This window comes from Buteo buteo, chromosome 20, assembly GCF_964188355.1.
Source record: "Buteo buteo chromosome 20, bButBut1.hap1.1, whole genome shotgun sequence".
In the NCBI taxonomy this organism is placed as follows: domain Eukaryota; kingdom Metazoa; phylum Chordata; class Aves; order Accipitriformes; family Accipitridae; genus Buteo; species Buteo buteo.
Genome location: NC_134190.1, coordinates 3,074,110 through 3,101,613, shown reverse-complemented (window position 1 = coordinate 3,101,613; position 27,504 = coordinate 3,074,110). Strand labels below are relative to the sequence as shown.

Below are 27,504 nucleotides of genomic sequence, written 5' to 3'. Positions count from 1 at the left end.
CTTGGAACTAATTCCTCTTCAGTGTACTTAAGAGCGTTGTCCACAAAGGTAAATAATTTTTGTGGCCGCTGCTGTAAAAACCAGAGTAATTTTCTGCCAATGTGAATATTTAATTAGCGTGACTTCCCGACAAGATACCAGCCTACTGCCGCGGCCTTCGCAGGCTTTGGCGGGAGTTGGCCAACCCATTGGCCGGCGCGTGAGCTGTACGTAGGCCCGCGGTGAAATCGCGCGCCTACCAAGGCCAACGGCGAAGGTTTCGCAGCCCTCCGGCGCCACGGGCGTGACACCGCCGTGCTCCCCGGCCAGGGCCAGGGCCAGGGCCAGGGCCAGGGCCAGGGCAGCCCTCCCGGCGGGGCGTCCCAGCCTCCACAGAGCGCCGGGCCCGCCTGAGGGAGCAGCGGGGCGGGAGGTGTGAGCCACGTGAGGAGGCGCCGGGTGGGGCCTCCTCCAATGGGAAGGCTGGCTGCCGGGCCTCGCCTCGCCCCATTGGCTGGCGGAGGTTGGGCGGGGCCTCCGGCCCCCCCATCAGGGGCGGTGGAGGCTTCACCTCAACGTGCCGGGCAGCTGAAGGGGAGCAGTGGCCGGCCCGTCACGTGACGGGCACGATGCCGCCGGGCCCCGCCCACGCCGCGACGACGTCACGCCCCCGGGTCTCGCGAGAGCTCCCAGCGGGCGCCCCTCGGAGGGCGCGAGCGGGAGGGGCAGGTGGCAGGGGCGCAGGTGAGAGGGCCCCGCCTGAGGCCCCGCCCCCCGGCCGCGCCCAGCTCCTTCAGGCCAGCCAATGGGAGCGTGGCCCCAAGCCTCTTCCCATTGGCTGGCTGCCTGGCATGCAAATGAGCCGCGACGTCACTTCCTGGGATAAATCGAGCGCCATTTTCTCTTTCTGGCTCTGGATGAGGAGCGGGCGGAGGCCGAGGGGCGGGCGTGGGGGCTGAGCCGAGGTCGGTCCCGGGATCCGGCGATGCCGCCGCCGCTGTCGCCGCCGCCGCCGCCCTCGCGGTGCGCGGAGTGAGCGCGGCAGCAGCCGCAGGAGCAGCCGCGGGGCGGCGGGCGCGGCGCGGCGCGGGAGGGGCGCGGCGGCCGAGGAGGAGGAGGAGGAGGAGGAGGAGGCGGCGGCGGGGCCAGCGCTGTGAGGAGCGGGAGGCGGAGGCTGCGGCGCGGGCCCGCGACCCGGCAGGCGGCGAGGCGGCGGCAAGGCGGCGGAGCGGCGGCGGCGGCGGGCTCCCCCTGCAGCCCGGCCGGGTAAGTGCAGCGGGGTGAGCCGCCGGCGGCGCCCGCCCCGAGCGGTGGGGCGAGGGGAGAGCGGGGGCGGAGGTGCCCGGCGCGGGCAGGGCGGCTCTCGCAGGAGGAGGCGAGGTGGCCGCGGGGGAGAGGCGGCACGCCGCGCTCTCGGGGAACGGGGGGGGGCCGTTCTCGGCTTGCCTCGGCGGGGCGCTGGGAGCCCCGCCGCCCCGCCGGCCTCGCTGTGGGGGACACACGCACACGGCTCCTGTCAGGCCCGGGGGTGTCAGCCCCCCTGCCGTCGCCGGCCGGTGGGAGCCGAGGCGTAGATCTAAGGCGGTGGATGGGGCAGGGCTGCGGGGCGGCTGGGAGCGCCGGCGTCTTGCGGAGCGGCTCGACCACCGCGATGTCCGGCCAGCTTCCCGGGAGGCAGCCCTCGTGGGCTTGCCTGGGGGCAATCCCCCCCTTCCCCCTGCCCGCAGCGGAGGAGGGACTTCCGCGTTTGCCTGTGGTCGGAAGTAGAAATTAGCCTAATGAGGTATTTTAACAGAGGGGAGACTCCCTGACTTGCCACTGCTAATTAGGGCCGCCGTTGTTTCGGCTTCTTTTCTTTTTTCCCCAATCTCTGTCAATACTTCAGCGATAGGGTATCTAAGGAACCGACTTAGCAAGTCGTCTCAGAGTCTGTGGATGAACAGTCTTAATTACTTCTGGACGACATGGGTGTTTGAAACAGTGCGTGGGAAACTGTAATGCGCAAGGGAATAGTACGCGTGCAAAATTAGAACCAAAATTAATGGAATGCAAAACTACATCAACTATTCTCGTGGTGCTTAAGCAGTGCGTACATTTTTTAAAAAATAAAAAAGTTTATGAATAATGTAAACAAATATAACCTGCACAGTGCAAATCATGAAAACCATTTGAATACGCGTGCCTTGTGCTTGAGAGGAAGTAGTGGGAAGTTCTTTTTCTCCTGATTTGTAAATGGAATAAAAGATAGGTATTCGACTTTTGCTGCAACGGTTCATAGTTCTGTACTGTCGAGGTTATGAACAGCTCTGTTTCAGCTGATAAATACTTAAGTTCTGACAGATAAACTCTTGCGGGGGGGGGGAACTGGCTGTTATCCTTAACGGTTGCCTGTCATCAAAAAGAACATGTTTGAACCCCTAAAAGTTTTAAAGACTTGTAATGAAATACTTACAAAGACTCACTCTTGGGATATCCAATCTATAGTCTAGGAATCTCAGTGCTCTTTCTAATAAACTTTCAGTTTAATTTTGAACAAGGGAATTTCTTTAAAGCAGTATTTAGACAATCTGTATGTAATAAATATGCTAAAAATTGTAATAAGACCTGTAATTCTAAGAGTTAATCTCATGAAAGTTTAGTAAAAGAAAAACAAACAACAGCTCGTCTCCCCTCCAAATTATAGCAAATCTTCAGACACAACGAAGAGCACACAGACACAGTTTTATATTGCCATGTGTTTTACCACTGGGAGCACCTTGATTTGGGTTAAGTTTTGTTGAATGCTGGTAGAGCTGGCTTGTGTTTAACACTTTGATTCTTCTGCTGAAACCTGTAGCACAGCCTTATTTTTTTCAGTTCTGTCCCCCTGCTAAATTCAGATGGTGGGTTGTCTGTGCTGTGGTGGGCTATTCTGTGTATCTGAGTGAAATGTCTTTGAGTCATACCAGGCTGACTAGTGCAGTACAAATGCAGTCCTATTTCTTCCTAGAGTAGCTGAACTTGGTGTGTGACTCTTCTGCTCACATACACATGGGGCTGAGGAGTCCTGCAGGGTTTGAGTAGGCTCCACCTAGATGCTCAAGTCATCTAGAATGAGCTTGGGTCCTATTTCTGGCCAGTGCTGATCCCAGGGGAGTCAAGCTCTGTGCGAGTCAACAGTGCTCTAGGAAGGCTCTGTGAGTTTGAATGGTATAGTCTCTTTTTCTCTTCTAACTAGTCTTGGATAACAGAGACTTGATTGTGTGTCAGTGAAGCACCACAGTAGTTATTTAAACCACAGTAGCTGAAGTTAGTGATCTAAATTTGTTTTGATTTGACTTTTTAGGTAAGATGCAGGTTGATGTGCTGTATCTTTATGTAATCACATACCTTAATGCTTTTTGCTGTGTTAGTAACTATTGAAGGATGGCCATCTTTGTGTGGGAATAGATGCCTGTTTTAGCAGGTATGTGATTTATAGCCAAGAAAAGAGCAAAACTGTGGTGACAATAAGAGATCTATAATTTGAGACCCCTAAAGGTTTCTGATTTAGTTACACAAAAAAGAAATATGTTTAATTTTTTTACTGGAGATTTCTATCAAGTTGCACTTGGATAGGAATTGGAATTTAAAAAGATAAAGCAGTGTTATTAAGTTGACCAGAACTACTCTTAGTAAGTTTTATTAATCTATTTTTTCTGTAGTTAGTTTAATTTACAACAAATTAAATAATAAACAAGAATAGTACCCATTCTAATCAACTGATTGTTTTTCTTTCCAGGAATCAAATCTTTCAAAGCTGTTAAAACACCTAGAGATGTTGATAGGAAGCTATATGCATTTCTTCCCTCTCCCTCCAAAGGCTGGATAAGTTTTGATGGTGCTAACATACTCTTAAATCTGGTTAGGTCTCTCTCAGAAGGCACAGATAAGAGTCCAGGGAATGGAACTGTCCATGTAATATGCAGTTGAGCAGATATCCAGGTATGACTTCTTGGAGGGCTTGTAAGCTTATCAGAAACAAAACAAAATTGCTGAGAGTAAAATTCAGCATGGCCAAGCTGAACTCACATTCTTCTAGGCAGTTTCTCAGCGTGCCTGTTCTCCTAGCTGCCGTCTTTACCATTCAGTGTTCCTGGTCTTTAGATTCTGAGAATTAGTAGATCACATGCTTTCATTTCATTTTCAGGAATAAAGCAGTTTTTATTGTTTTCTCAACTAATATTGGATTATCAATTTGTAATGAGTTTATGAAAATGAAAATAAAGAATTCTTTATTGGTGCTTGTCAACTCTGGCAACTGCTGAAATATAAGTTGGTAAACAAACCTTTAGAAATACTTCCCACCCAAATACCCCCAAACCTGAAAGTCTGTATAAAAACCCACAGCTACAATTGCAGTTTACCAGATAAGAAGGTATAAAAAGTAAGAGTGATTGAATTTACAAAGCAGATATGAAAGGACAAAATTCCACAAGCCTTTCATAATTTCCCTACTATAAGTGGTTCTGTGAGCCAGAGATTAGTGAAGGCCAGCTTCCTAGGAACATGTCTGGAGATCTGGCTTCTGTGTAGATTATCCAAAGTCTAAGAAGGGTTACATTGCAGCCTTTTTCTCTGTGGTCTTCTGCAGGGTTTCTCTCTAGCTGCCTGAAATCTCTAGAAATGCCCAATTATCTAGTTTACTGTTGGATTTTGTTGGATGTATTTGCACGCATGTGGAAGGCACATTTGTGCACCTTCCTTGCTCCAGCTCCATACCAGCTTTGTATTTAATTTGATTGCATATGCCTAGTTTCCCTAGGAACACAAACTGAAATGGTGCTGATTTGATGTAAGGAAAAAACCTTTCACTGTGAGCAGAGTCCATGTTGTGGTTTAACCCCAGCTGGTAACTAAGCACCATGCAGCCACTCACTTACTTCCTGCCTTCCACCTGGTGGGATGGGGGACAGAATCTGGAAAAAAAAAAAAAGGTAAAACTTGTGTGTTGAGATAAGAGCAGTTTAATAGAACAGAAAGGAGGAAACTAATAATGACAGTACTAATAAAAGGATTGGAATATACAGAAAGAGTGATGCACAATGCAGTTGCTCACCACTTGCCAACCGATACCCAGTCAGTTCCTGAGCAACGATCGCCCCCAAGCAACACTCCCCCTTGCCACAGGCCAACTCCCGCAGTTTATATACTGGACATGACATCTCATGGTATGGAATACCCCTTTGGCCAGTTTGGGTCAGCTGCCCTGGTTGTGTCCCCTCCCAGCTTCTTGTGCCCCTCCAGCCTTCTTGCTGGCTGAGCAGGAAAAGCTGAAAAATCCTTGACTTGGTCTAAACACAACTCGGCAACAACAGAAAACATCAGTGTGTTATCAACATTCTTCTCATCCTGAACCCAAGACATAGCACTATACCAGCTACTAGGAAGAAAATTAACTCTATCCCAGCTGAAACCAGGACAGTCCATCACTGCAAGAGGTTGCCCAGAGAGTCTGTCAAACCTCTGTCTATGGAGGTTTTCAAGACCTGACTGGCCAAGATGCAGAGTGCCCCCGGTTGCAGTTCATTGTTGAGCCTGCTTTGGATAGGAGGCTGGGCTGGGTGTCCTCTTGAGGTCCCTTCCAGGGTGAATGAGTATTGTGCCAAGAAGTAGGCTAAAAGGAAGGCAAACAGGAACTTTCCATTTTTGTGGTGAATTCTCACTTTGAAGAGGTGAGATGTTGGTATTTTCACTTTTTTTAATGCAGGGAAATTAGTCAAGCATAGTTAGTTGGCAAACTACTATTTGTCTTTGACTAGCAAGATACTGTCCAGACTGTTACCTTGTTGTTTAGACTAGTATTAAGATATTACGGTACTACTGGAAGGGAAGAGTTGCGTTTGTGATGTTTGTTGAAAAGCTGAATGTAGTTGGATGTTATAATACATGATTACAAATGTTGTAGAAATGAAGGGAACCTTTAGTGTTGCATAAAACTCCAGTTTGCTCTATTGTTATGGAGGTGTTATCTAAACGAACAGTAAACCCAAGAGCAGACTGATGGATAAAATGCCTGAGTAAGAGTTGAATGACCTTTTTAGAACTGAGTTTGGGACATCAGTTGCTACAATGATTCTTTTATTTTGCTATAAAGTTGCCTTGATTCTGTTTATGAAAAGGTTCTGTCTGTGGAAACTACAGTTAAAAGTAGTTTAAGATACATTTGTCTTTTAGGTAGCCAATGCAGTAAAAGGATCAAGACCCTTGGGCTAGAGTGACTCAGGTTTAATTTTACTGTAGTGCTTTCATGTTGAATTTGCTGGTTAAGCGTGGGATGCGTACCAACAAAAGATTGACCATAGTTATGCATGGAAACAAAGTTTAAGCTAAGGCGTGACGAATGTCCAAAATACAAGAGAAGTAAATTAGTAGTAAAAGACTATGGATAATAACCTGTATAGTAATCAGGGAATTAAACTGAGGGCTTGAGCGAATAAGCTTAGAAGGTTGAAATTCTGTGACCTTTATTATGGGGCACTGCTGGTCTAATGAATACAGAGAATGTTAGATGCATAACTTAGAGCCTTACTCCCAAGCGGTTTGTTTAAATACCAGCTGAATAACCTTGCATGTGATACAGAAATATACATCTTTTTGGATTGAAGACCAACTACTTGACAACTGAAAACCAAGTAATTTGTATGCAGGTTTCTTTTTTTTGTTTGTTTTGGTTTTGGTTTTGTTTTGTTTTTCTTTCTTTCTCCCAGATTAATGACTTCCATTTCAGTAAAGTTCTTGGTTAAGAAAACTCTTGAGATACATGGATGTTACATACTATACCACCTTTGCAGACTAATGTTTCTTTTTTGTGAGATAGACATGCCTCAAGAAATGTCTGCTTCACCTTCTTCAGTAGCATCAGTGTATCAGTTCAAGGACTGAGATGGAGGAACTGTTTCCAGTGGAGCCTAACGTATTGAACCACATCTTCTGGCTGATCTGAGTGTGGTGACATCCTGTCAGCTCTGTTGTTACCTGCAGTGGACCATGGGGTTGGTGCACATAACCTGCTATCATAGAGGGACTGATCATAAAGCTTTAAGCGGAGACTATACAAATTCCCAGTTGACTTCACTTTAAAAAGAGGGTTTTATGTCTTGATTTTACTCCTTGGATTTTGGTAGAATGCCAAACTAGTTACTTTTATTTATTCCATTCTGTATAGGTTCCTGTTCCACACCCACCCCAATGGTATCAGAATGTCTTCCAGACTTCTTGCTGATAAAAAATATTAGAAAACAAGACTAGCATCTGTCAAATGGGGCTCCCTCTCCATTTCTCTCTACACACCTTTCCTTTGGGGGGAGAAGAAGAGGAGAATAGCATGTGAGTTATGTGAAATTTTAATTAAAATAACCCTCAATTGTATGTTTTGTACATAAATTAAGGTTTCTTTTTTTGTTGTCTTGAGTGATGACATACAGAGTAGAAAAAGTTTTTTGATTTTGTTTTTTTCTTTTGGTGAGGCTTAACTTGTAGCTTCTGTCTTATGTGGGAGGGATTTTTGCAGCTGTTTACAGGAAGGTCTCACCTTTCAAGGCAAAGATTTCATGTTGACAGTGATCTTGATTTTTTTTTTTTTTTTTTTTAAAAAAGTACAGCTTTTCAAGACATTTAAGACCATCAGGGCTGAAGTCCTGTTTGGGGATTTTCTTAATTTTTTTCTTTTTCTTCTGGATGAATTGTTTAGTGATAAGGACTGAGATCTTTTAAACTGTATTGGGTCCTCTGCCAGCTATTTAAGGACAAAGAAATACCTGTGAAGCTCTCAGTGACCTTTTTTAGTGCAGGGTAGTCCTGTTGCATTTTGTGCCCATTTAAGTTTCCAGAATCTCAGTCTAAATTGCAATTTGCTATAATCTAGGGAGGAGGTGATAAAGGCACATAACTTCTAAAGCTAAGCCCATGGGGATACCTTATGATGTACTGGGAGCTGAAGATAAGCAACTGGTGCGTCCATAGCCCAGCTGCATGGGGACTGATAAAAGCCTAGCTGTTGGGGAAGCACTAGACCCTTCCTGGTGGTATGTTCTAGACAGGTGGGCAACCACGCTGCACAACAGCCCTTGAATAGATGAGCTGCAGCAGTTAATCTGCTTTAGTTGTCACCCTGCTCTGTATGTTCGACTCGCGCTATCACAGCTTGCTGGAGGGAGCAGGGTAGGGTATAAATCCAAATTTTGGAGTAGGGGAAGGTGATAAAGCTATATACACTTCTTCAAGAGGAGGAGACCTAAAAGCATATGGGTTTTAAAAAATATGTCCCACTTCAGTATATTTAGTTATCAGTGCCATACATTAATTACGTTTTATTTCTACTGCATTAATATTGTAGTAGCTTGTTTTATGCCAAGATTCATATCAGCTTACAGCAGCAGAAACTTCTGCAGGAAATTTAGATTTTGCTAGCAATCATATTTTAATCATGTACATACATGACAACAAACCAAACTATCAAAGAGGCTTCTCATCTTGACACTAACATTCAAGGTGAAAGGTGTTGAATTCCTCCTTCCTAAATGAGATGATAGTAATTTTCTGAAAAGAACTTACTAAAATTCTGGTGTTCACATTCTTTTACAAAGGCCCCCACAAAACACAGTATAGCTGCCAGATAGACCCAAAGAGATCTGAAAGAAAAACTTGCAATTCTGTTTAGATAGGAGAAAAGAAATGTAAAGGATTTTTCCCCCCCCCAAAATCAGATTTTCTTTCCTTTAAGAGAAAGCAAGTGATCTACTGGGAAGTATTAATGAGACCAGTTCTTTGGCTTAAGGCTTTTGGGTTTTAATATCTAAGAATGTGTTTTTCAAACTTCAGTTTTTGGTTTAATACTGTTAAATATAAGGGCCTGTGTTCAAGTATTCCATCACTTTTTTTGTATTTCTTTTTCAGGAAAAGTGCAAAATGTTTCAAATTCCTGTTCAAAATCTTGATAATATCAGGAAGGCTCGAAAAAAGGTGAAGGGCATTCTTGTGGATCTTGGGCTTGACAGCTGCAGGGAATTGTTGAAGGTAAAGCATTTGAAATAATGTAAACGAATCTGAAACATAAACCCTTGGAAAATATTTCACTTTTTAGTGTATATATGATACTCCTCTGCCATAGATCTTCATGGTGGGGTCTTTACTGGGAGGATTACTCATGATTGACTACTCGTATGCCAGGGGTGGAATTAGCAATTTAGTACATAACATTGAAAGAAACTCTTGTTTCTCAACAGGATGTGTCGTAGATGGTGGTGCATATTTTCTGCTAGTAATATTTCAACAAAAGGAAACAGTACAGCTTTAGGAAAAACACCACAGACTAATGAAATGTTATTTGTGTACTACACAGCAACTTTTTTGTGATTCTTTTAAAATCACAAGCGGATGAAGACTTGAGTCTACTCAAGGCATCCCGTCATATATCAAAGGCAAGCCCCTGAAGGATATACAAATTGTCAGTATTTCTGAAAATGGACAAGCAATTTGACCCAATAATCTTGTTGTACACCTTTAAACTTTTTGTCCAGGAAGAATACCAGACTTACTGAGCTGGGGTTCAGTTCTGCATCTTAAAAAGTATATGCAAATGTACTGGGCAATCAAGATGAACTTAGTACCATTGTTGCCACTTTCAGGAGAAAGTATTGTGCAACAAGCAGGAGGAATTCACACCATCAGATTGGCAAGCCTAATATCAGAAAAAGTACAAATGCAGTAATGCAACTCAATGACTAAACGCTAGTGGCTTTCAGCCAGCTGGTACACAGGTTTTTTTGGCTGTTTAGTATGTTTGTGAGTTCACGTTGACTGTAGTCAAGAGTTTGGATTAATTCTATGTGATAGTACTAAAGTAAGTTAACTCTGTAGGGGTGCTGCTGTGTCTTTTGTGGTGTTTTTTCTGAAACTGTGCAAGTAATTGACTGGAAAAAAACCCGCTTAAGATGTACATGCATAAATAATTCTGGAACAGTCTTGGTTATTGCAGTTGAACGATGTTGGTACATCTAAATAAATGTTCTAAGAGTTCAAGGAAAAGTGTATTTGTCTAGTAATTTCCATTTTCTTACTGTTTTTATTGTTTTGTGTACTGTTTTGTAATTAAATCTGTAAGTCAAAAGCTGTTCTGTCTTGACCCTTTGAAGTAGAAATGTTTTGTTGGTGCTGGTTTTTTTTTTGCTATGAAATTGATTGTGGTCTAGCTTTTTGATTGCAGTATGGGGTTTAAGGGTGAATGAGGAATAAGGTGTTTTGTGTTTGGTTGTTTTTTTGGGGGTGGTGTGTGTTTGTTTTGTTTTGCTTAATTTTTAATAAATGGTGGTGGTGGGGAACGCAGCGAACATTTCCATTGTGGAAAAAGCTCTCTGTGATGTGGGCCAAAAAATTACCATTTGAGCTTTTTGCCAATAATTCTCCCTCAGCCAAGTTCATAACTTCAGTTTGTTTTTTTCTGGGTAATCTAGGGCTGGTTTTGGTATAACGTTACCAGCAAGAAGAATGGTTTTTAGAACTTGATTTGCACTTGGCTCATACGATGATGGTATTTCTTTTTGGCAGAATAGAGTGTGTGATGTTTTAGTAGGTGAGAAGTAGCTTAAGGTTGTTTCCTTTTTCCTCAACTATTAAGACTGATTTCTGGACATTGTCCTTGTGAGGAGGTTGGACAATTTAGGAAACAGTCTGAAATTATGTGATCCAAACTTCGACCTGCCATCTGGTCTTAAAACTGGTCTTAAACTGTTCTAATGAGGCATGATAAGGGACAGTAGTTTGTGAGGAAGGTGAAGGAATTTCACATGTAACTGGTATCTCTTTGTAGCTTGGAGACCAAATGGTTTAGTTTTGAGGTTAAAAGTTCTTAATTGATCTCTGCTAGGAAGAATACATGAGTTTTTTCAGCTAGATTACTAGTTTTATTCTCAGAGTAGTACTTTTAAGTACACTAATATCGGAGGCTTTCATTTAGTAAACTGTTTTAGCTTCTTTAATGTATTGTGATCTTTAAGTCTTCATTTAAACTCTGAGCATTTTGTCTTTTTGTTCTGAAAGACACTGATGGTTTTAATACGGGGGGAGAACAGTTCTTAGTTTTAAAATGTTTTTCTCTTAAACTTAGAAATACCCTCTATGCATCAGGATTAATCAGGCTTCTCAGAGGGTTTTTATTCCCTTCTTGCTAGCTTTCCCTTCTCCTGTTTTCTTCCCCTTCTCAAAGTGAGAAATGTGGGAAAGGCATAACAAGTTAGCCAATCAAAACTTGCTTCTGGGATGTCAGAGCGGATCTCTGTTTAAAGCAAGAGTTCAGAATAGCCATTCGCAGCACTGACTGATTGTAGTGATAAGAATGGTTATCTTTTTTTATCAGTGAGTACTTCGCTGTAGGAAATTGGCATTTCAGCAAAACTATCTAGACTTACTCTCACACACATCTGGCTTGTGGGAATCTGGTGTTCAAGGTTAGGAGCCTCTCTTGGTGGAAAGTACTCAAACCAAAAGCAGAACATATTTGGGGTAGGCCATAAACTTAAAGAAAACTCTTAACAGTGTATAATTCACTCCAGTGTGTTCGGCTGAAGAATCGTTAGTAAATCTTGAGTCTCTTTGTCTTATCTATCAAACATATATAAGAAAACCATTGTGTTCTCTAAGGCGGTGGGATTTCTCTTGTTCCATGCAACGGTTTTTCCTGTAAGTTTTTTTTTTAAAGAAGGTTTTGCTGAAGGGCAAATAGGTGACTCATTCAGTGCCTACATGTTGATTAGAATGGAAGGGGTTTGTTTATTGTTGCCCTGAGCTCTTCAGGATTCTCCCTGGGGAAACTTGAAGGTTGAAAAAGGTAGGAAGCTTATTGCAAACTTAGCTACGTTTTTTTGAATTCTTGAATAATTTAATTTAAATCAAATTATCACTGGCATGACCTTCTGGTTCACTGTAATCTGTTATACATACAGGGATGCTCACATTTGCACAGTATGGGGAGGAGCCTAGTGCAGACAGAGCCTGCATTAAGTAGGATTGTGTATTTATTTGACTGCTAGAGGCTTTGTTTCTTTTTGTTGCTCAGTATATCCTGTGTTGCTTGTAAATTTCACATAAATACTGCATTGTTTATTTGACCATGAACTGGTCAAAAAACTTCTTGGAAGAGATCTAATCTTAAATGGTCTTTATTACCTGCTTCTGCTGTTCCAATGAGGTTTGGTGCAGAGGTGAAAACAGCTTATTCTCTCTAAGCATCTTGCAGAATTTTGAGTGAAGAGGGGTTTGTGAAAGGAAAGGAGAATGTGAGGGGAGAAGCGATGCTAGTTTTCTGAGGGTTAAGCCTGGATTTGTAGCCTCTGTTTCATCTAAAACACTCTAGTGTGCTGTTGAAGCTAGCCTAGGGTCTTCAGAAATGCCTAGCAAACAGGAATCTATTTATTTGTTTTTCATTAAGTTTGTGTTTGAATACACGTGGACCTCAGAAAATTGGAGAGGAACTTAAGATTTTTAGAGTAGTAGCTGGCTTTGGCTTGAGGAACATAAACTGCTTTGATGGGATTGATTAGAAGAATGCTATAAGGGAAGTTGTTTATCCTGTCATGGTTGTTCTGGACACGATAATCTTGTTGCTTTTACAGCTTGAGGAAAAATACTGCTGCTCTTTGAAATAAGCTTCTGGGAATGTCTTTGTTTTTCTAAGTTAAAAGCATAGCAATGCTATGAAGATTTAATACTAAAACTTGTTGCAAAGTAAACCATAGTGGTAAGTTAATAAATGGAAGTAAATAGTGAAATATTACAGATTTAGGAGGAGAAAGGTAGAGGGAGAAAATACATTTCAGTGTTCACTGTGAACTTGGCTAGAAGCAATGGAATTAAAGTGTAATATTTTCACTCCTATATTATTTTCAGTAACGATGAAGTATTCAAAATTCCTACTGTTTTATGAGGAAGTCATATGAACAAGTATCTGAGGTAAAATAAATCAAAGAGGGATCAAAAAAGTAATTTCTTTGAACTGAGACCTGTATCTGAATACTGTATGGGCTTTCCATTCATCCTCTGTTTGATTGTTTTTTCCTTTTTTCTTTTCCCTTGCTCTGTATTGAGACTGTTTTTGTATTCAGAACAGACTGCAAAAGGAGATTATTTCTTGTTTTCTTTTTTCTTTTAGAATCTTAAAAGTTTTGACCCAGGTGAAAAATACTTTTGTAACACTTCATGGAGTGATGTCTCTCCTTGGGAGTCTGTGGGCAAAAGGAAGGTATGTATGTTTGTGTTAGAAATTCTGGGTAGGTGTGCATGTGGCGTCACTGAATTTCATCACTTTCAGAAGTCCTGTAAAAGTTTAAATACACCTTTGTTATGGTAAAAAAAATAGCTTTAACATCTGTTTTCTAAGTACTATTAGTCAGGGAATAATCTTTCTTTTCCTCTGTGTTCTTCGCTATAGTGCAGCTGGTTATAAGGACTATATATGCAGTTTGCTGTCTTTAAGGATACAACCTTGAACATCAGTATTTAAGATGTCACACTAATATTCTGCCTTTTTAGCCTAATCTAATATGTAGTCTTAACACGCTCTTGTATACAATATGCTTCTTGTTTCATTGAAAGGGTGAAAATCTGATAGCATAGATGCGAGTGGATTAAGCTGAAATTACCATTAGCATCTTGGGATAGGGTTGCAGTGGAAAACATATTCCAGTTAGCTTTGTGTATGTGAAACAGCTTTTAGTTCTATATAGCTGGAATCTTGTGTGAAGCTAGAATCTACAAGAAAGGCATGGTTGAGGTAAACAAACCAAAGGAGTTCTATAATTTTGTATTCTAGCAAGTTTCTAAGATACTATGTAGAGCATAGGAGTATATCCAGAAGAAAAGGTAGTCTTTTCTTAGTCCTGCTGAAGAGTCTTAGGGCTTCCGATTACTTCCATCAGGAAGGCCTGTCAACAGCATGTAAACAGCGGTGGGTCTGCTCTTTTCATCCTGAATACAAAAGTTAATGGTTTAGAATAGTGTGGTGGTGGTTTGCAAGGATTTTTTTAATCTTCCTTTGCCATTGTTAAAACAAACTGAGGCTGCCAAGTGCAACAGTTGCATTTTTTAACAAAGCCTCAACATGCAGGCTGACCAAACAAAGCCACAACAGTCTTTGCCAAACTGGCATTTTAGTAGAAAGTGACCCCTCTTGCCCTTCAGGACCTTTGTCTCCTTTCCTGAACTTGGGTTCACGTGTTTAAGGCTGGAGGTTCATCTGTTCATTTGAATTTGTGGATGAAAGAGTCAAATGTGACTTGACTAAGTCTATAGAGACAGATTGCATCTAGCCTCTTAGTGCCACTTGAGGTAAGGCTTACAGTTACGTTCAGTCAAGACTACCTTTACTTTAGGTGAATGGAATAAATCCTGTTCATGGTGATGATGTGGTTGGTTTTTTATCTGTTCTTTATGCAAGTGGAAAACTTCTTTTATCAGGTCTCCTGGCTCCAGTCAGCACGTTATCTGAGCTCTAGCCTTGCTGATTTTGTCTTTTTTTTGCCTTTTCCTGTACCTTCTGACTAAAGAAAGAAATTCAGTGGTGGGAGGTCTTCTGTGTTAGATGAATGGGGAGGTTCCCCCTCCTCCCCAGACATGAAGCAGGGAAGAGGAGGCTGAAGACAGAGCAAGTGAAGCTTCCTGTCTAAAACTTAAGATGAAGGGTTTAAGACAGAAAAAAAATTCTTTTCTTCCACAGTCCTTTAGGAAAAATGATTAGCCATTTCAGTGAAAATGGAAAAGAACTAAAAATCATGCACCAGAGAGGTAATCTTCTTTCATCCCTATTGTCTGCAGAGAGACCTGATCCCTTACCAGAAGGGAGAATACAGATCCTGACTCAGCTGGTCAGCACAACCAGTAGTATCTATATCTGTCAAAAAACCAAGATTGGAATCTGATGTGATGAACTTCAGTGTAGAGTTTGTAATGTGTTGCCGTGGAACAGATTTGCCAGGCCAAGTCTTTTGGATACTAAACTTTTCTTTAAACAGCTGTGGTTCCTTGATCTATATCATTCACGTATCTTGGCATCATGCTGCCTAGATTTGGGAGAAAAGAAGTTGGTCCTTCAGGATGTTCTATTCCAAAGTTGTTGCCATAAGGGGAAAATAAGTTGTTTGAGTTACATTGGAAACTCAGAAGGCTGGAGAAGATGTGTATTTCGATGAGTTGGTGGTTTCTACTGTTGGTACTATTTTTAGGGAGACATTAATAATTTGGAAGAACTTCGGGTTTTGGAGGCTATCGTGTCTTTCTGCTTGTCTCTAGGTTGTGGGGAATGTGAGACTACACAACGGAAAGTGTTACTGCGTTCTGGGGTATGTTCTTTGGAGTGGGACTAATTAAGTTTTCCTAAATGCTTCTAATTAGCCTTTTTGGATTCCATTTGTACAGTTAAGGATTGTGTTGGTCAATCTTCAAGATGCTTCATTTTTCCTAAATGGCTTAGAATTCTTATTTTTGTCAAATTTTCTGTAAAACTGAGATGCCATTAGTAGACTGTAGTAGCACTTGCAAACATGAAAAGTAGCTTAGATGTGTGTGCAAGGAGAACATGCTGACAAAATGATTTTCTAAGGTATCTGTGTGGAAGACCTCAATTTTATACAGAAAATATCAAAGTAGCAGACTTCCACATACTTCTGTTCTGCTGAAACAGATTTTTTTTTTTTTATTTGTTGTTGGGGTTTTTTTTGAGCTAAGTAGTGGGACTTGAAGATTTGTCCTAATTTGATAGAACTTGAGAAACATAACTTTTTTATTCTTTTGCTGAAGTCTCATGATTTTTACCTCCATCAAAAAATAAATATTTAATAAGGCATGGAGCATTAACTTTTCTAGACTTACCGGTGTGCAGGTTCTGGGGTGGTTTCTTAGTGGTGTACCGCAATGCTTGTTTGTGTAAGAAATGAAAACATTGTTACTATGGAATAGTAACTTAATTCAGCACTTGGACAACTTGTAAAGTAGAGTGTTCTCACTGCATCTGACAACAACTGTTCAGGCTTGGGAGCAAGGAAATATTGACTGTGTATTACACTATGGTATAAGTTTATGGGGACAGAAAGACCCAAACCAGAAATGGGGTGGGGGAGGAGTAAAGAGTTGTATGGGCCCAGTATTTAAAGGCATATAAACTTTTCTAAGCCTTGGACAACCAGTAAAAATAAGCAGTCACCTTTCTGTCACCTGACTTCTTCAGAAATAAGGCTAGTGAGGCGCAGCTTTTAATAATGCTCTGTATGCTTCACTAGTTCAGTAGTGTCAGTGGCCTTTCTCTACTCAGTATGCTTTAAAAGTAAGATTGAAGCCTCTCCTAATTTGCTGCAGTACTGTTTACTAGCAGTTGAGACCAGACACCTAGAGAGTATAAGTAGAGGATAATTCACTGATAACTTCCCAGTGTGCTCTTCAGCAGCCTTAGCCAGCCAGTGGCTTTATCTGACCCAATCTTTTGAATTTGGAGGTTAGATTTTGGTTACCATCAGGAGACTCTTCTAGTACTGCTAACAGATGACATCTTCATGGCTATATGAGATGACAAAAAAATAACTGCACAAATTTTTGCTACTTCATAACATGTCCGTGACATGTATGTGGGTGATCTAGCTAGGCTGGGTGGAGCAGCTTGTTCCTTTTGGATGGTGTTTCATAAGGGGCAGAAGTCAGTAAGGTGAAAAACACATCTGACAGAACAGACAAGTTCACTAGATGTTTGAGAGTGCAGATTTGTCACCCGGATGTTGCTGTGACTGATTCTGTAGTTTTTGGCAGGAGCCTGGGTTAACTTCCTATAGGAAGTTGATAAAAAAAAAAAAGGTTGACAAGGCTACCAGTTTTTCGGAAAGAGCAAATAATGTTCATATGGATAGGAAAAGTAATGCTATCAAGTGACATGTAATTGGGGGAGCAAACCACAGTTTTGTTGAAGATAGGTTTATTTTCGTACAGTTAAAGTATTTTTCTCCCTTTAAGTATGTCATCTTTAAGCCTGCTTTTCAAAAACAGAAGAAACTGAGAAGATACATGCTATACATCCAATGAAGGCATTTTTGACAGGTGATAGTGCAGACTTACTTTCAAACAGATGACAGGGATTTAGGAACTGGCAGTTTCTAAGTGGATGTTTTTGTTTTGTTTGCAGAGATACAGAACAAAGCCGTACTGCTGTAGCTTATGCAAGTTCTCGTCAAAATTGCTTACTTCGTTCAAGAATCACTTGCACCGTTACCACGAGGATGAAATGGACCAAGAGCTGGTGGTTCCTTGCCCAAAATGTGCATTTGCTTCTGATCCCAAAATAGTGGGAAAACATATCCGGATGTTTCATTCATCTAATAAAAGAATACAGAACTATACAGTCAGCATTTTGGATGGCATGAAACAATTCAGGAGTGACATCATAAACTTTACATGTCTAAAATGTCACTTTACAGACACATTGTATTACAATATGAAGAAACATGTGCTGATGAACCATTTTCAAAACTTAATAAGTACATATTTTGGCCAGAAACCTCATGAAAGTAAAGAGAATTCTATTGAGCACTACTGTAAAAAATGTAATGCTTCTGCAAACAGCCAAGATTCTTTAATGTATCATGTCTTGACAGCTGAAACACACCGAGACCTGGAGAACAAACTTAGGTCTGTGATTTCAGAACATATTAAGAAACCAGGACTCGTGAAACAAATGCATATTGCTCCAAAGCCTCCCCAAGGTGTGGCAGTGGCTGCTCCATCTGCAGGGCCTGTCGCTGCCCCAGCAGGTTCCGTCACAGCTCCAGCTTGTGTCCAGCTTGCATTTCCACAGAATAATCAAACCCAGAGTGTGGTGCAGCCCACAGGAGTTCAAAACCAGGCTGTTGGGCAGCCCACAGGAGTTCAAAACCAGGCTGTTGGGCAGCCCACAGGAGGTCAAAACCAGGCTGTTGGGCAGCCCACAGGAGTTCAAAACCAGGCTGTTGTGCAGCCAACAGGAGTTCAAAACCAGGGTGTTGTGCAGTCAACAGGAGTTCAAAACACAGTCAGATCACTGACTGTTCCAAGTGCCTCTGGTAGCCTTCCATATGCAACTTCTGCTCCGGTTGTTACCCCATCGCATGTTACTCTGGTATCTAGTAATCTTCCTGTAGGTCAAAATAACCTTAATATTCAGCCGTCACCTACCCAGCCTATCATTGTTTCCCATAGGCTCCCCCTTAATCAGCCTGTGAGGGCTGGAGCTATTCCTCTTAATCATTCTGTTGGGACCATAAATAGAACTGTGGCCCCTGCAGTTCTTCCTCTTAATCAACCTGTCAGGCCTGGGCTCTTTCCTATTAATCAACACATTGGTACTATAAGTGGTCCAGTTGCAGCTGCAACGCTACCTGTAACTCAACCTGTCAGCCCTGTGAATCGACCGGTTGCACCAGGAGTTCTTTCCGTCAACCAGTCGCTTGGGAATGTGACTAGACCCATTGGTCCCAGGGTCCTTCCTGTGGCGCAGACGGTTGCGTCGGGAGTTCTCCAGTTTAACCAGCCTGTTGCCTCGGGGGTTGTTCCTGTCAGACAGCCTGTCAGACCGGGCTTTCTTCAGTTTAATCAACCTGTTGCCCCAGCAGTTATCCCAGTAAATCAGCCAGTTCAACCTGCAGTTTCTCAAAACACAACTTTTTTGACTGCGGGTTCTATACTTAGGCAGTTGATTCCAACTGGTAAGCAGGTTAATGGGATACCTACGTACACGCTTGCCCCAGTTTCAGTTACTTTGCCTGTACCTCCTGGTGGTGGAGTAGCAACCGTTACGCCACCACACATGCCCATCCAACTAATGCAGCCTGGGGCGGTAACTCAGTTGTCGCAGTCACCGGCTAGCGCACCCTCTCCTCCCGTGGTTTTAACGTCTCAGAATATAGCATTACAAGCCTCCCCGCCTGGTCCCGAAACAAGTCAGGCTATCCGGCAGGCTAAGCAGTGGAAGACTTGCCCTGTTTGCAATGAGCTTTTCCCATCAAATGTCTACCAGGTGCACATGGAGGTGGCCCACAAACATGGTGAAGTAAAAATGGAGGAAGCGCTGGAACCTGACAAACTTGCAGCTTGCGCACCCTTCCTAAGGTGGATGACAGAAAAGACGGTCCGGTGTTTCTCCTGTAAGTGTTTTCTCTGTGAGGAAGAGCTGATGAAACATCTCTTGATGCATGGCTTAGCTTGCTTGTTTTGCACAGTTACTTTCCATGACTTAAAAAGCCTCGTGGAGCACAATAAAACTACACACAATGGGAAAAAGCAGTTACATGCGGATTATAGCAACAGAGGATTTCAACTAGGTAATGATGCTCAGGGTGACCTTGTATTTCCACACTTTGATTTCAGTACAGCGTTACCAAAAGAAGACATCGGTGAAAGAGAAGTACATTTGGCAGTGCTTGCTGGACTAAATTCAAGGACACTTGTCCCTGTTTACATCAAAGTGAAACCTCAGACAGCAGAAGTGAACAATAGATGCAACAAAAAAGTGTTAACCTGTCCCTTTTGCTTTGGTACGTTTGTTAGTAAAGAAATCTATGAAATGCATTTGAAAGAGCGGCATCATATAATGCCAACTGTACATACAATTTTAAAGTCTCCTGCTTTCAAGTGCATCCACTGTTGTGGTGTGTACACTGGAAATATGACTCTAACAGCTATTGCTGTACATTTGCTCCGTTGTAGAAGTGCTCCCAAAGACAGCAACTCAAGCGTGAAGATGCAGCTTGAGCGTACTGAGAAGAAAGAGCTACTGTTTGTGAATGGTGAAAAGCATGACTCTGTGATACTGAAAAGAAAGCAATCGGATTCCTGCTTTGTTGCAGAAGACCAAAGGAATAAGGAACAGCAGCCTCTGAGCTTAAGTACTGGCATAGCTCTAGCTCCAGAAAAAGAAGTGAATTCAGGGGTAGTGCCTTTCAAACGACAAAAGATTAATACTAGAACTGAGATGAAGAAGCTTCCTTCCAGTGAGGATCTTCGCATTCTAGCAGTAGATCCTAAACAGTATGATCACAATTCGTATGAGGCTCAAAAACAGTTTTTGACAGACTACTTTCACAAGAGGCCATATCCTTCTAAAAAAGAGATGGAATTACTTTCCTCGCTGCTATATGCGTGGAAAATTGATGTTGCAACGTTCTTTGGAAAAAGGAGGAATATATGCTTAAAGGCGATAAATAGTCACAAACCATCTGTGCTGCTGGGTTTCAGTATGTCCGAACTAAAAAATATTAAGCACAGTTTGAATATAAAAGATGAACCATTAGATATGTAAACAAGCTTTTTATAACAGCTGAAAGCAATCCATAATTGCATACTTATCGATTTAGCAGTTTATTGTATTACTTGTTTTAACTTGCAGACTGGCCTGTTGAAGGGTGCAGTAGTACAAAAAGTCTCGTTCAGTTGTGACTGTTATTGTGAAAGGCACACGTAGTTGTGTATTTGAAAAAGCTAAAACCTTCAGACTTACACATCTGGAATTTGTTTTAGCTTTTTACTTTTTCTGGAGTAGTGGTTTTTTTGGGTTTTTTTTGTTCCGTTTCCCTTTCTTCCCCTCCAGGCTCCCATTACACTTTTTATACCACCATGGAAAACATTTGTCCTGTTAAAACCAAATTTTATTTTATTTTTCTGCAATGTCATCGTCTTTTCTAAACAATAAAATGTGTAATATTGGTTAAAATACTGAGGTAAACTACGTGAAAAACATCTATTTGATTATTTGTGTTTTTAAGTCCTCCTAATTTTTTTAACCTGTTTTTGTTCTATCTACTCAAGAAGTGATTGTAGCCTTTACAGCCATTGCCCCTTCAAATTCCCAATGCACTGGTAGCAATAAAATACATGGCAATCTCTTTTTTTTTTCTTAGTCAAAATACCTGTGCCAGTTAAGTCTGGTGACTTGTAGTATCTAACTAGTGTTAACATGGTGGGGATTGAGGGGCTTGGGGTGCCTATTGAAGTGTTATAATTAACTGACTTCAAACGGTTGTGTTATTACCTGTTAAATAGATCTTGCTAACCAGAAGTGTTTACTCTCTTTGTTGGTGTTGAAGCCTGGTTGTTTAAATACCTGTTGTTCAAAGCTTGGTAGCAGCATCTGGTTTCTTTTTCAAAAAGCAAAACTGCTTTGGAGAGTGTCAGATTGTTTTGATACATGGAGTATATGACTTCTGTGCACATCACTTATCTGTAGAAGCCCTATCCAAATATCACCGAAGTTTGGTAAAAAATCTGACCTTTATTTTAAATTGCTGTTGGGTGAGGTAGTAACTGAGCAGTGCCTCCTCCCCAGCAAATTAGATACACGGCTTGAAGTCCTTTGAGTCAGAAATTGTACAGGCTGAAACTGGATGAATTGGTAACATCAAGACTTTAAACTGTTGAGTACCTGACCCAATGATACTCATGTAGTCATTGTTTTTAATTGTCCTATAGAGAGCATAAGAATAGTATAAAACCCAAGTAGACTATCTGGTTCAATATGAGCTAGCATCTCTATTACAGATTACAGAAAAGCTGTTGGGAAAGTTCACTGAGTTGAACAAACTATAGTACTGGCGGCCACATTGAGGCCCTGTTTAGTACTGTCCGTCCTTTCTGGATATGCTTTGTTTCATCTGGCTTGTCAAACAGTGCCTCTGATATTCATTAATAGCCAGTTATATAATAAATAACCTGTAATATGCATTATTTTTTCTTCCTCCTCTTCATCCCCCTCTCCCCACCCTTCTTTCCCAGAAATAAAAAAAAAAGAGCAGGCTCTTCTGTCAGTTCACTTGTGCCAGTGTTACAAGGAAAGGGTGATATGCCCAAGCTTATTTCTATTTTTTTAGGTAGTAAGCATACTTTTGCCTTGTGCAATAGTTTTTAAAGCAGATACAGAATGGTTTTTGTGCCATTTCTAAAAGGGCATGACATTTTTAGCAGAATTTGGTGACTGTCCACCTGAGGTTCTGTAAGCTGTTTGAAATTCTATTTTGGATACAATCTTGATATTTTCATATTGATCACTTCAAAGAATTTTAATGTATATGTAAGGTACAGTTACTTAAACTGAGAGAATCTGCTATTTGGAAAAATCTCGTCATTTAATAGCAGTGTTGAACAAAGATAAGTACCATTTATGGGATTGTCTGCACGCCCCGCCCCAAAGAGTGACAGTAAGAAGCACTGTGTTCTTATAGCCTAATAATAGCTCATTAAAAATAAAAAAAAATGATATTTGGGCATAGCACAGTTCATGAACCAGTTGGAAGGGCTCTGAGTGGGCAAGAGGGATGCTCTATAGAAGTTCTGAAATCTAGGCACTCATTTTCACTCTTAAAACCTCGATACTGTGAGCCCTGTCATCTTTGGGGTAGTTCTGCTGGTATTGGTGAAACTCCAGCAGGGAGGAATTTGGCAGCGTGCATCTGGGGAAGGCTTGCCGTGAACGGTTAAAGATTGTTCTTGAGATAACAGCATGGCTTGGAGTGGGGAGCTGGGAAGTCATTTCAGGGTTCATCCATGCTTGGGGCACCAAGGGAGCAGTCCAGTCTTACCAGAGTTTTCCTACATAGTGTCTAGTGTTGATGTTGAGCATTTTATTTATTGGACTTTGATTTCACAGTTTCAAATAAACCAGCTTTCTAACTTTCTCTTAGGTGTGTGTGCAAATGATTGCCTATCTCCCCCCTCCCCGCCCTTTTTAATATATTCAGGGAACTTGATGTGAAAATTTCTTTTGGTGCAAAATAGCTATTAAAAGACACAAAAGGAAAGTAAGACGTAGAACTTAGATCCAGGTGCTTTAGGTAGACCTTAGTGCATTATAGTAATATCTTTTATCATCTCAAATACTGAAAGCTGCATATTTTCCTAGAGACTGATGTTCTTAAGTCTTGGTACTAATTTGCTATCACTAAATGCCCCTGCTCTCATTAAAAGAGGACTGTAGAAACAAACGAAAACCAGGTGAATTTTGAAATGTGAAAGCAGTGACTGAGACACAGTATGGTCATGGTTTTCAGAAAAGCCAAGGAGCCTGAAAACAGCCAAGTTATATCAGCGGCTTTAACTAAATTAGGCTTTTGCTGTAGGCTTCTCACCTATGAAGTCATTTGGTTAGAAAGTGTTAGTCTGGAAAGATACTGCTGCCCCTGTCTAGGGTGATGTGTGGGCAGTAATGTAAATGTCTCTGGTGCTTTTCTAAGGACACGCTCCTGGTGGATGCTGTTGGGGAAGAGAAATCTAGCAACGGAGCTGCCCTCTGCAGCAGACTGTCTGAATGCAAGTCCTTAAAGCACGTGGATGAAGCTCTGGTCCACAGTAAAAGAAGTCCAGTTGGGAAGAATACTGGTTGGTTTGCAGGATGATTGTAGCAAGTACTTCGTTCCTCATGGGAACAAAAAAAAATCCCTGCCATGTGTTCTGCTTCTGAAATGTATTGGTCTGGAGAAGTCTCTGTGTTTGAGAAATACTTTGTTGTGGTGTCTTGAATTTATAAGCAGAAAAATTGTGCTTGTGAGATAGTGTGATAACCTATTATTTGAATACGTAGTAGGGAGGATTATTACTATAATGTGACTTGGTCATCTTTCTTCTGTATATGTTCATATGCTGGGAGTTCAGTTATTACTGTTTGGTAAACTGGCATTGTGGAAGGGGACAGAAACCAAAACACCCTTGTGATTGGTTTTCAGTACTGTCTTCTTGGATAGAATACTACAGTTCACCATTGCATCAAACTTTTTTTTCCCTTCACGGTTTTAAGTTGTTCAGAAAAGCTTAGGGGCTTATCTAAGTAGCTGTTAAATATAGTTTTGGGTGTGCAATTCCCAACAAATTTCTCTATAAAACTGTAATTCTACTGCAGCTGCCTGTGCCATTTTCAAACATACATTTGTCATGCTTAGCTGTGGGCACATTTTTCTAGGAGAGATACTTGATGCTAAGTAGCAAAGTACAGATACATGAAGAAAAAAGCTGTAGCCTAAGAGCAAGGGGAAAAAAAAAAGACAAAATAAAACCTCAGAAAATGTGCCTGGCTTGCTTTAAAGGTCAGAAGAATTTTCACTCCTTCCTCTGCAAAATGTAGATGAAAAGGACAAATTGAGGGTATTCATGAATGAAGCAGAACTTTGTGGTGCTGCATTTAAAGTCTTAACACCTTGCCTGAGTGCCTACATATCTCATTTCAGCTGTTCTGACTTTGGACAGGCAAGCCACAGTTGTGACCATTTCTCTTTTTACTTGGGTACCAGCTCCCAAAACATGTACAACATAGGTTTTTTTGCTTTGAATCTGTCCGAGTTTAACATACCGAGTTAGAGGCGATGTGTGCTTACAGTGCTGCCGTGTGTGTTTGAGAAGAGTGTAGGTCTGCAGGTATCAGGAACACGAACGTGGGCTGGGTGCTCGTCTTCTGATTCCACATAAACTACTGTTTATTAACACAGCGTTTGACCTAGCAGGATGTTGAAGAGCACCTTATAATAAAATCAGGGGAATGTAGAGGCCTCAAGTGTCTTTGCAAATATAGTTCTTATTTTATTTTGGCTTCTCGTCCGTTCAGTGGGAGTAATAGCAGTTCTTGCCATCCTAGCGTATAATGTGGGTGAGTATCTTCCTGAGACTGGTAGATATTTTGTGCATTGACCTGCACCAAGTCAGCTGAGCATGGAACAGCTGATGGTCCGTGTGTCTGATTGAAAGCCATTGGGCATGGACATTTCTGGAGAAAGATCTGATTAATTGTAGTATCGGAGTCAGTGTTATTTTGGCTTACAATCCGTTTGGAAGTGAAAAAGATACTGAATTTTGAACAAAGTGAGAAGTCTATAAAGCAGTATTGCTGTGCATCTGCTGCATGTGTATGAGACAGGCTTGCTAAGGAAGACCTCAGTGGCCTTCAGTAACTCGGCTGTACCGAGCATGGCGTAGTGCATACATCTATAGTGACTGAAAGGGCCACAGTGAGATTTGGGATGTGTCCTGCTGTGATTGCTGTAGTCTTTGCTGCTCACTGTTTCTCGCCTGGCCTGCATCTACCCGGTGTTAGAGCAGCCGTTGTATGAATAACCGAAGAAGAATGCACAGTTACGGATGGGTGGAAAAATGCCAAGTAGTATTAATAAATGAGTAGCAGAAGAGAGATTATAGAGAGGCACTGTAGATTTTTAGTTGTTCTTTGCAGAAAAACAGTGAAAGGGGTGGGAAGTTCCCCTGGCAGTTTCCAGTTTCCACTGGGATGTGGAAGGCTGTCTCTTAACGGACTGGGCTTGTTAGCTGTACTGTCACACTCACGGTCTGCCAGCAGCGTCACCTTTTAGAAAAGGTGATGCAGAAAGGATGCTGCTGGAGCCTCTGTGAGATGCTCTTTGGCTCGTAGGGACCTCATTCTGGAACACACATTGTGAAATCATTTCCAGGTCGTGAAGGACAAGTGCCCTTAACTTCATTTATTAAATCATCTTGCATAGCAAATACAGCGTCGTCCACCTGCCGCAGGACTGGCATCACGTGCTACGCTAGAGACCGAGGACTGAATTAGAAGTTTTTCGGAGCTCTCAGGACAGTCTCCTCTCCTGAGCTGGGCAGAGAATTAGGATTGCAAGGGCATTACTTACCCCGAAGCAGGTAGTTACCTTTGAAAGCATTGGCGGTCTGCTGTACGTGTGGCCGTGCATGTGATCAGGTTCTGATTAATGCTACGGTGATCCTCAACGGAGCTGAAAGCATGAGGTGGGCTGGTCAGCAACCATCCTACGTGTAGGGGAGATGGAAGGCTGAGCGTGAGCAGTGCAGCTGAATCGAGTCTGTCTTGGCTTCGTTATTTTAGAGTAAGAGCTCATTTTCAGGTAGCTTTTGGGGCTGATCTTAATGTTATTAACGGTGTGAAAAGTGCAAGTCTATTAACCAAACCTGTTAATGGAAGAAAAGCTGTCAGGCAGCGCTGGTGTAGAGAAGAGCCAGTGTCACGTTTGAAGAGCTTGGGTGCTGGGACTTAATACAATATCATCGTGGTTTATAAACGCGTGTGCCTGAAGGTTTAGCCGCGGAGGCGGGTTGGAGGAGGTCCCTGCAGAAGCGAGGAGTGCGAAGAGGAGCTGGGGTCCCTGAGTGCTGGGGGGGATTCTGCGGGAGCGGGCAGTGCCCCAGGGATTGCTCCTCTGGAGCCCCTCCGAGGCACGAGGTCGAGGTGGCCGGTGCTGCCGGAGGACCACGTCTCCTCGGGCAGAGCAAAGGTCCTTCTTGCGGGTGAGACCTCTGCCACCGGATTCTTCTGATACCGTTTCTGTTCGTTATCAGGTGTGTTAGAAAGCTTGGACCAGAGGCTTTCTAATAAAAATTATTCCAAAAATATTATTCTTCTAAGAAATAAAATGTAAAATATATATAAAACTTTAAAATATTCTAATAAAAATTATTCAAAAAATTGCACATGCAATTCTGAATGCTTTAGTTTGGGGGAGGTGGGAATGACCCAGAACAACAGCAATAAAAAGCTCTTAATAGTCCAAAGGCTCCCGGGGGAACAGAACTTAGCAAAAAGATGCATTTTTTAAAAAAAAGGACATTTTCTCAGAGCAGATGCTTCTGTGTGCTTCCTACTCTCTCTGTTGCCCTAAACCGCATGTACCTCTGGGGCAATGAGGTCAACTGCTCCTAGAAATACCTGCAAGTGCTGATGTGGGTTTCACACTTTGTATCTACTTTCTGTCTGGTTTTGGAGTAGGTGGAAGAGAAGTGGTAACTGTCCACCAGATCGCTCTTATTTGCATAAAGTTTTTTCTTCGCGCTGCTTCGTGACCAAACACTGTTGGATCTACTTGTGTTCTTGCTGGCTAGATTTTCGTGCTGTAGATGGAGAGTTTGCATCATGCTGAGAAATACAGATTGCTCTTTGGGAAATCTGCAGCCGTAAAAACTTTTGATTACAGCGATGTTACTATCAGAAAATGTTTAGCTGCTGGGGCCAGCCCCGTTCCCTCTCTGTGGGTGGAAGGAGGTGTTTTTTTAAAAGAAATTAGAAGGGCAAAGATCGACACAGACAGTTTTAGACAAAGGAATTCACAGACCCTACAAGCAGACCCAGCTGAGATAGGAGGGGTAAGCTGTGCTGGAAATACTATGTTGGTGACGAGCCCTGAGCGGGGCGATAAACCCTGCAAGGGTGATATATTTTTTTTCTCCTTTCCTCCATACCGCTAAATAAAAATATGCGATTTTTCCTTGTATGACAAGTCAGCTTCCCCTCACCTACCCCATGTCTGTGAGGGGTCTGAGCTGCGTCCCCAAACCAGCGGTGTGGGGTCTGAGACCTCCAGAGGTTGGGTCGGAGGTCCCTGAGAGGAGAGAACGTCTCTGGAGAACGCGCCTGAAGGGTGGGTGGGAGCAATACTGGGGCTCTTTTAATCCGAGACTCAACGTGCACGTGGCTGGGGGGGTCCAGAGCAAGCGCAACCCACCGGTGCTGCAACCAGTGCAGGG

The 27,504-nt window shown here is 42.3% G+C and overlaps 1 protein-coding gene across 5 annotated transcripts; it reads left to right on the top strand.

Annotated features, from left to right (window-relative positions):
• Positions 1 to 810: 810 nt before the first annotated feature.
• On the top strand, positions 811 to 26,437 carry ADNP2 (ADNP homeobox 2). 5 transcript variants are annotated; one of them, XM_075052229.1, is made up of 6 exons: positions 811 to 1,245; positions 6,818 to 6,992; positions 7,166 to 7,326; positions 8,896 to 9,015; positions 13,145 to 13,234; positions 17,156 to 26,435. In XM_075052229.1, the coding sequence occupies exons 4-6, from the start codon at positions 8,908 to 8,910 to the stop codon at positions 20,300 to 20,302; spliced, it is 3,345 nt and encodes a 1,114-aa protein (XP_074908330.1). In that variant the 5' UTR covers positions 811 to 1,245; positions 6,818 to 6,992; positions 7,166 to 7,326; positions 8,896 to 8,907; the 3' UTR covers positions 20,303 to 26,435. The 5 variants fall into 5 exon arrangements, with proteins under 5 accessions (XP_074908330.1, XP_074908329.1, XP_074908331.1 ...); XM_075052230.1 differs by having other exon boundaries at positions 1,230 to 1,245; positions 6,854 to 6,992; XM_075052233.1 differs by lacking the exon at positions 811 to 1,245 and adding exons at positions 15,280 to 15,329; positions 16,987 to 17,070 and having other exon boundaries at positions 1,408 to 7,326; positions 17,156 to 26,437.
• Positions 26,438 to 27,504: the final 1,067 nt, after the last annotated feature.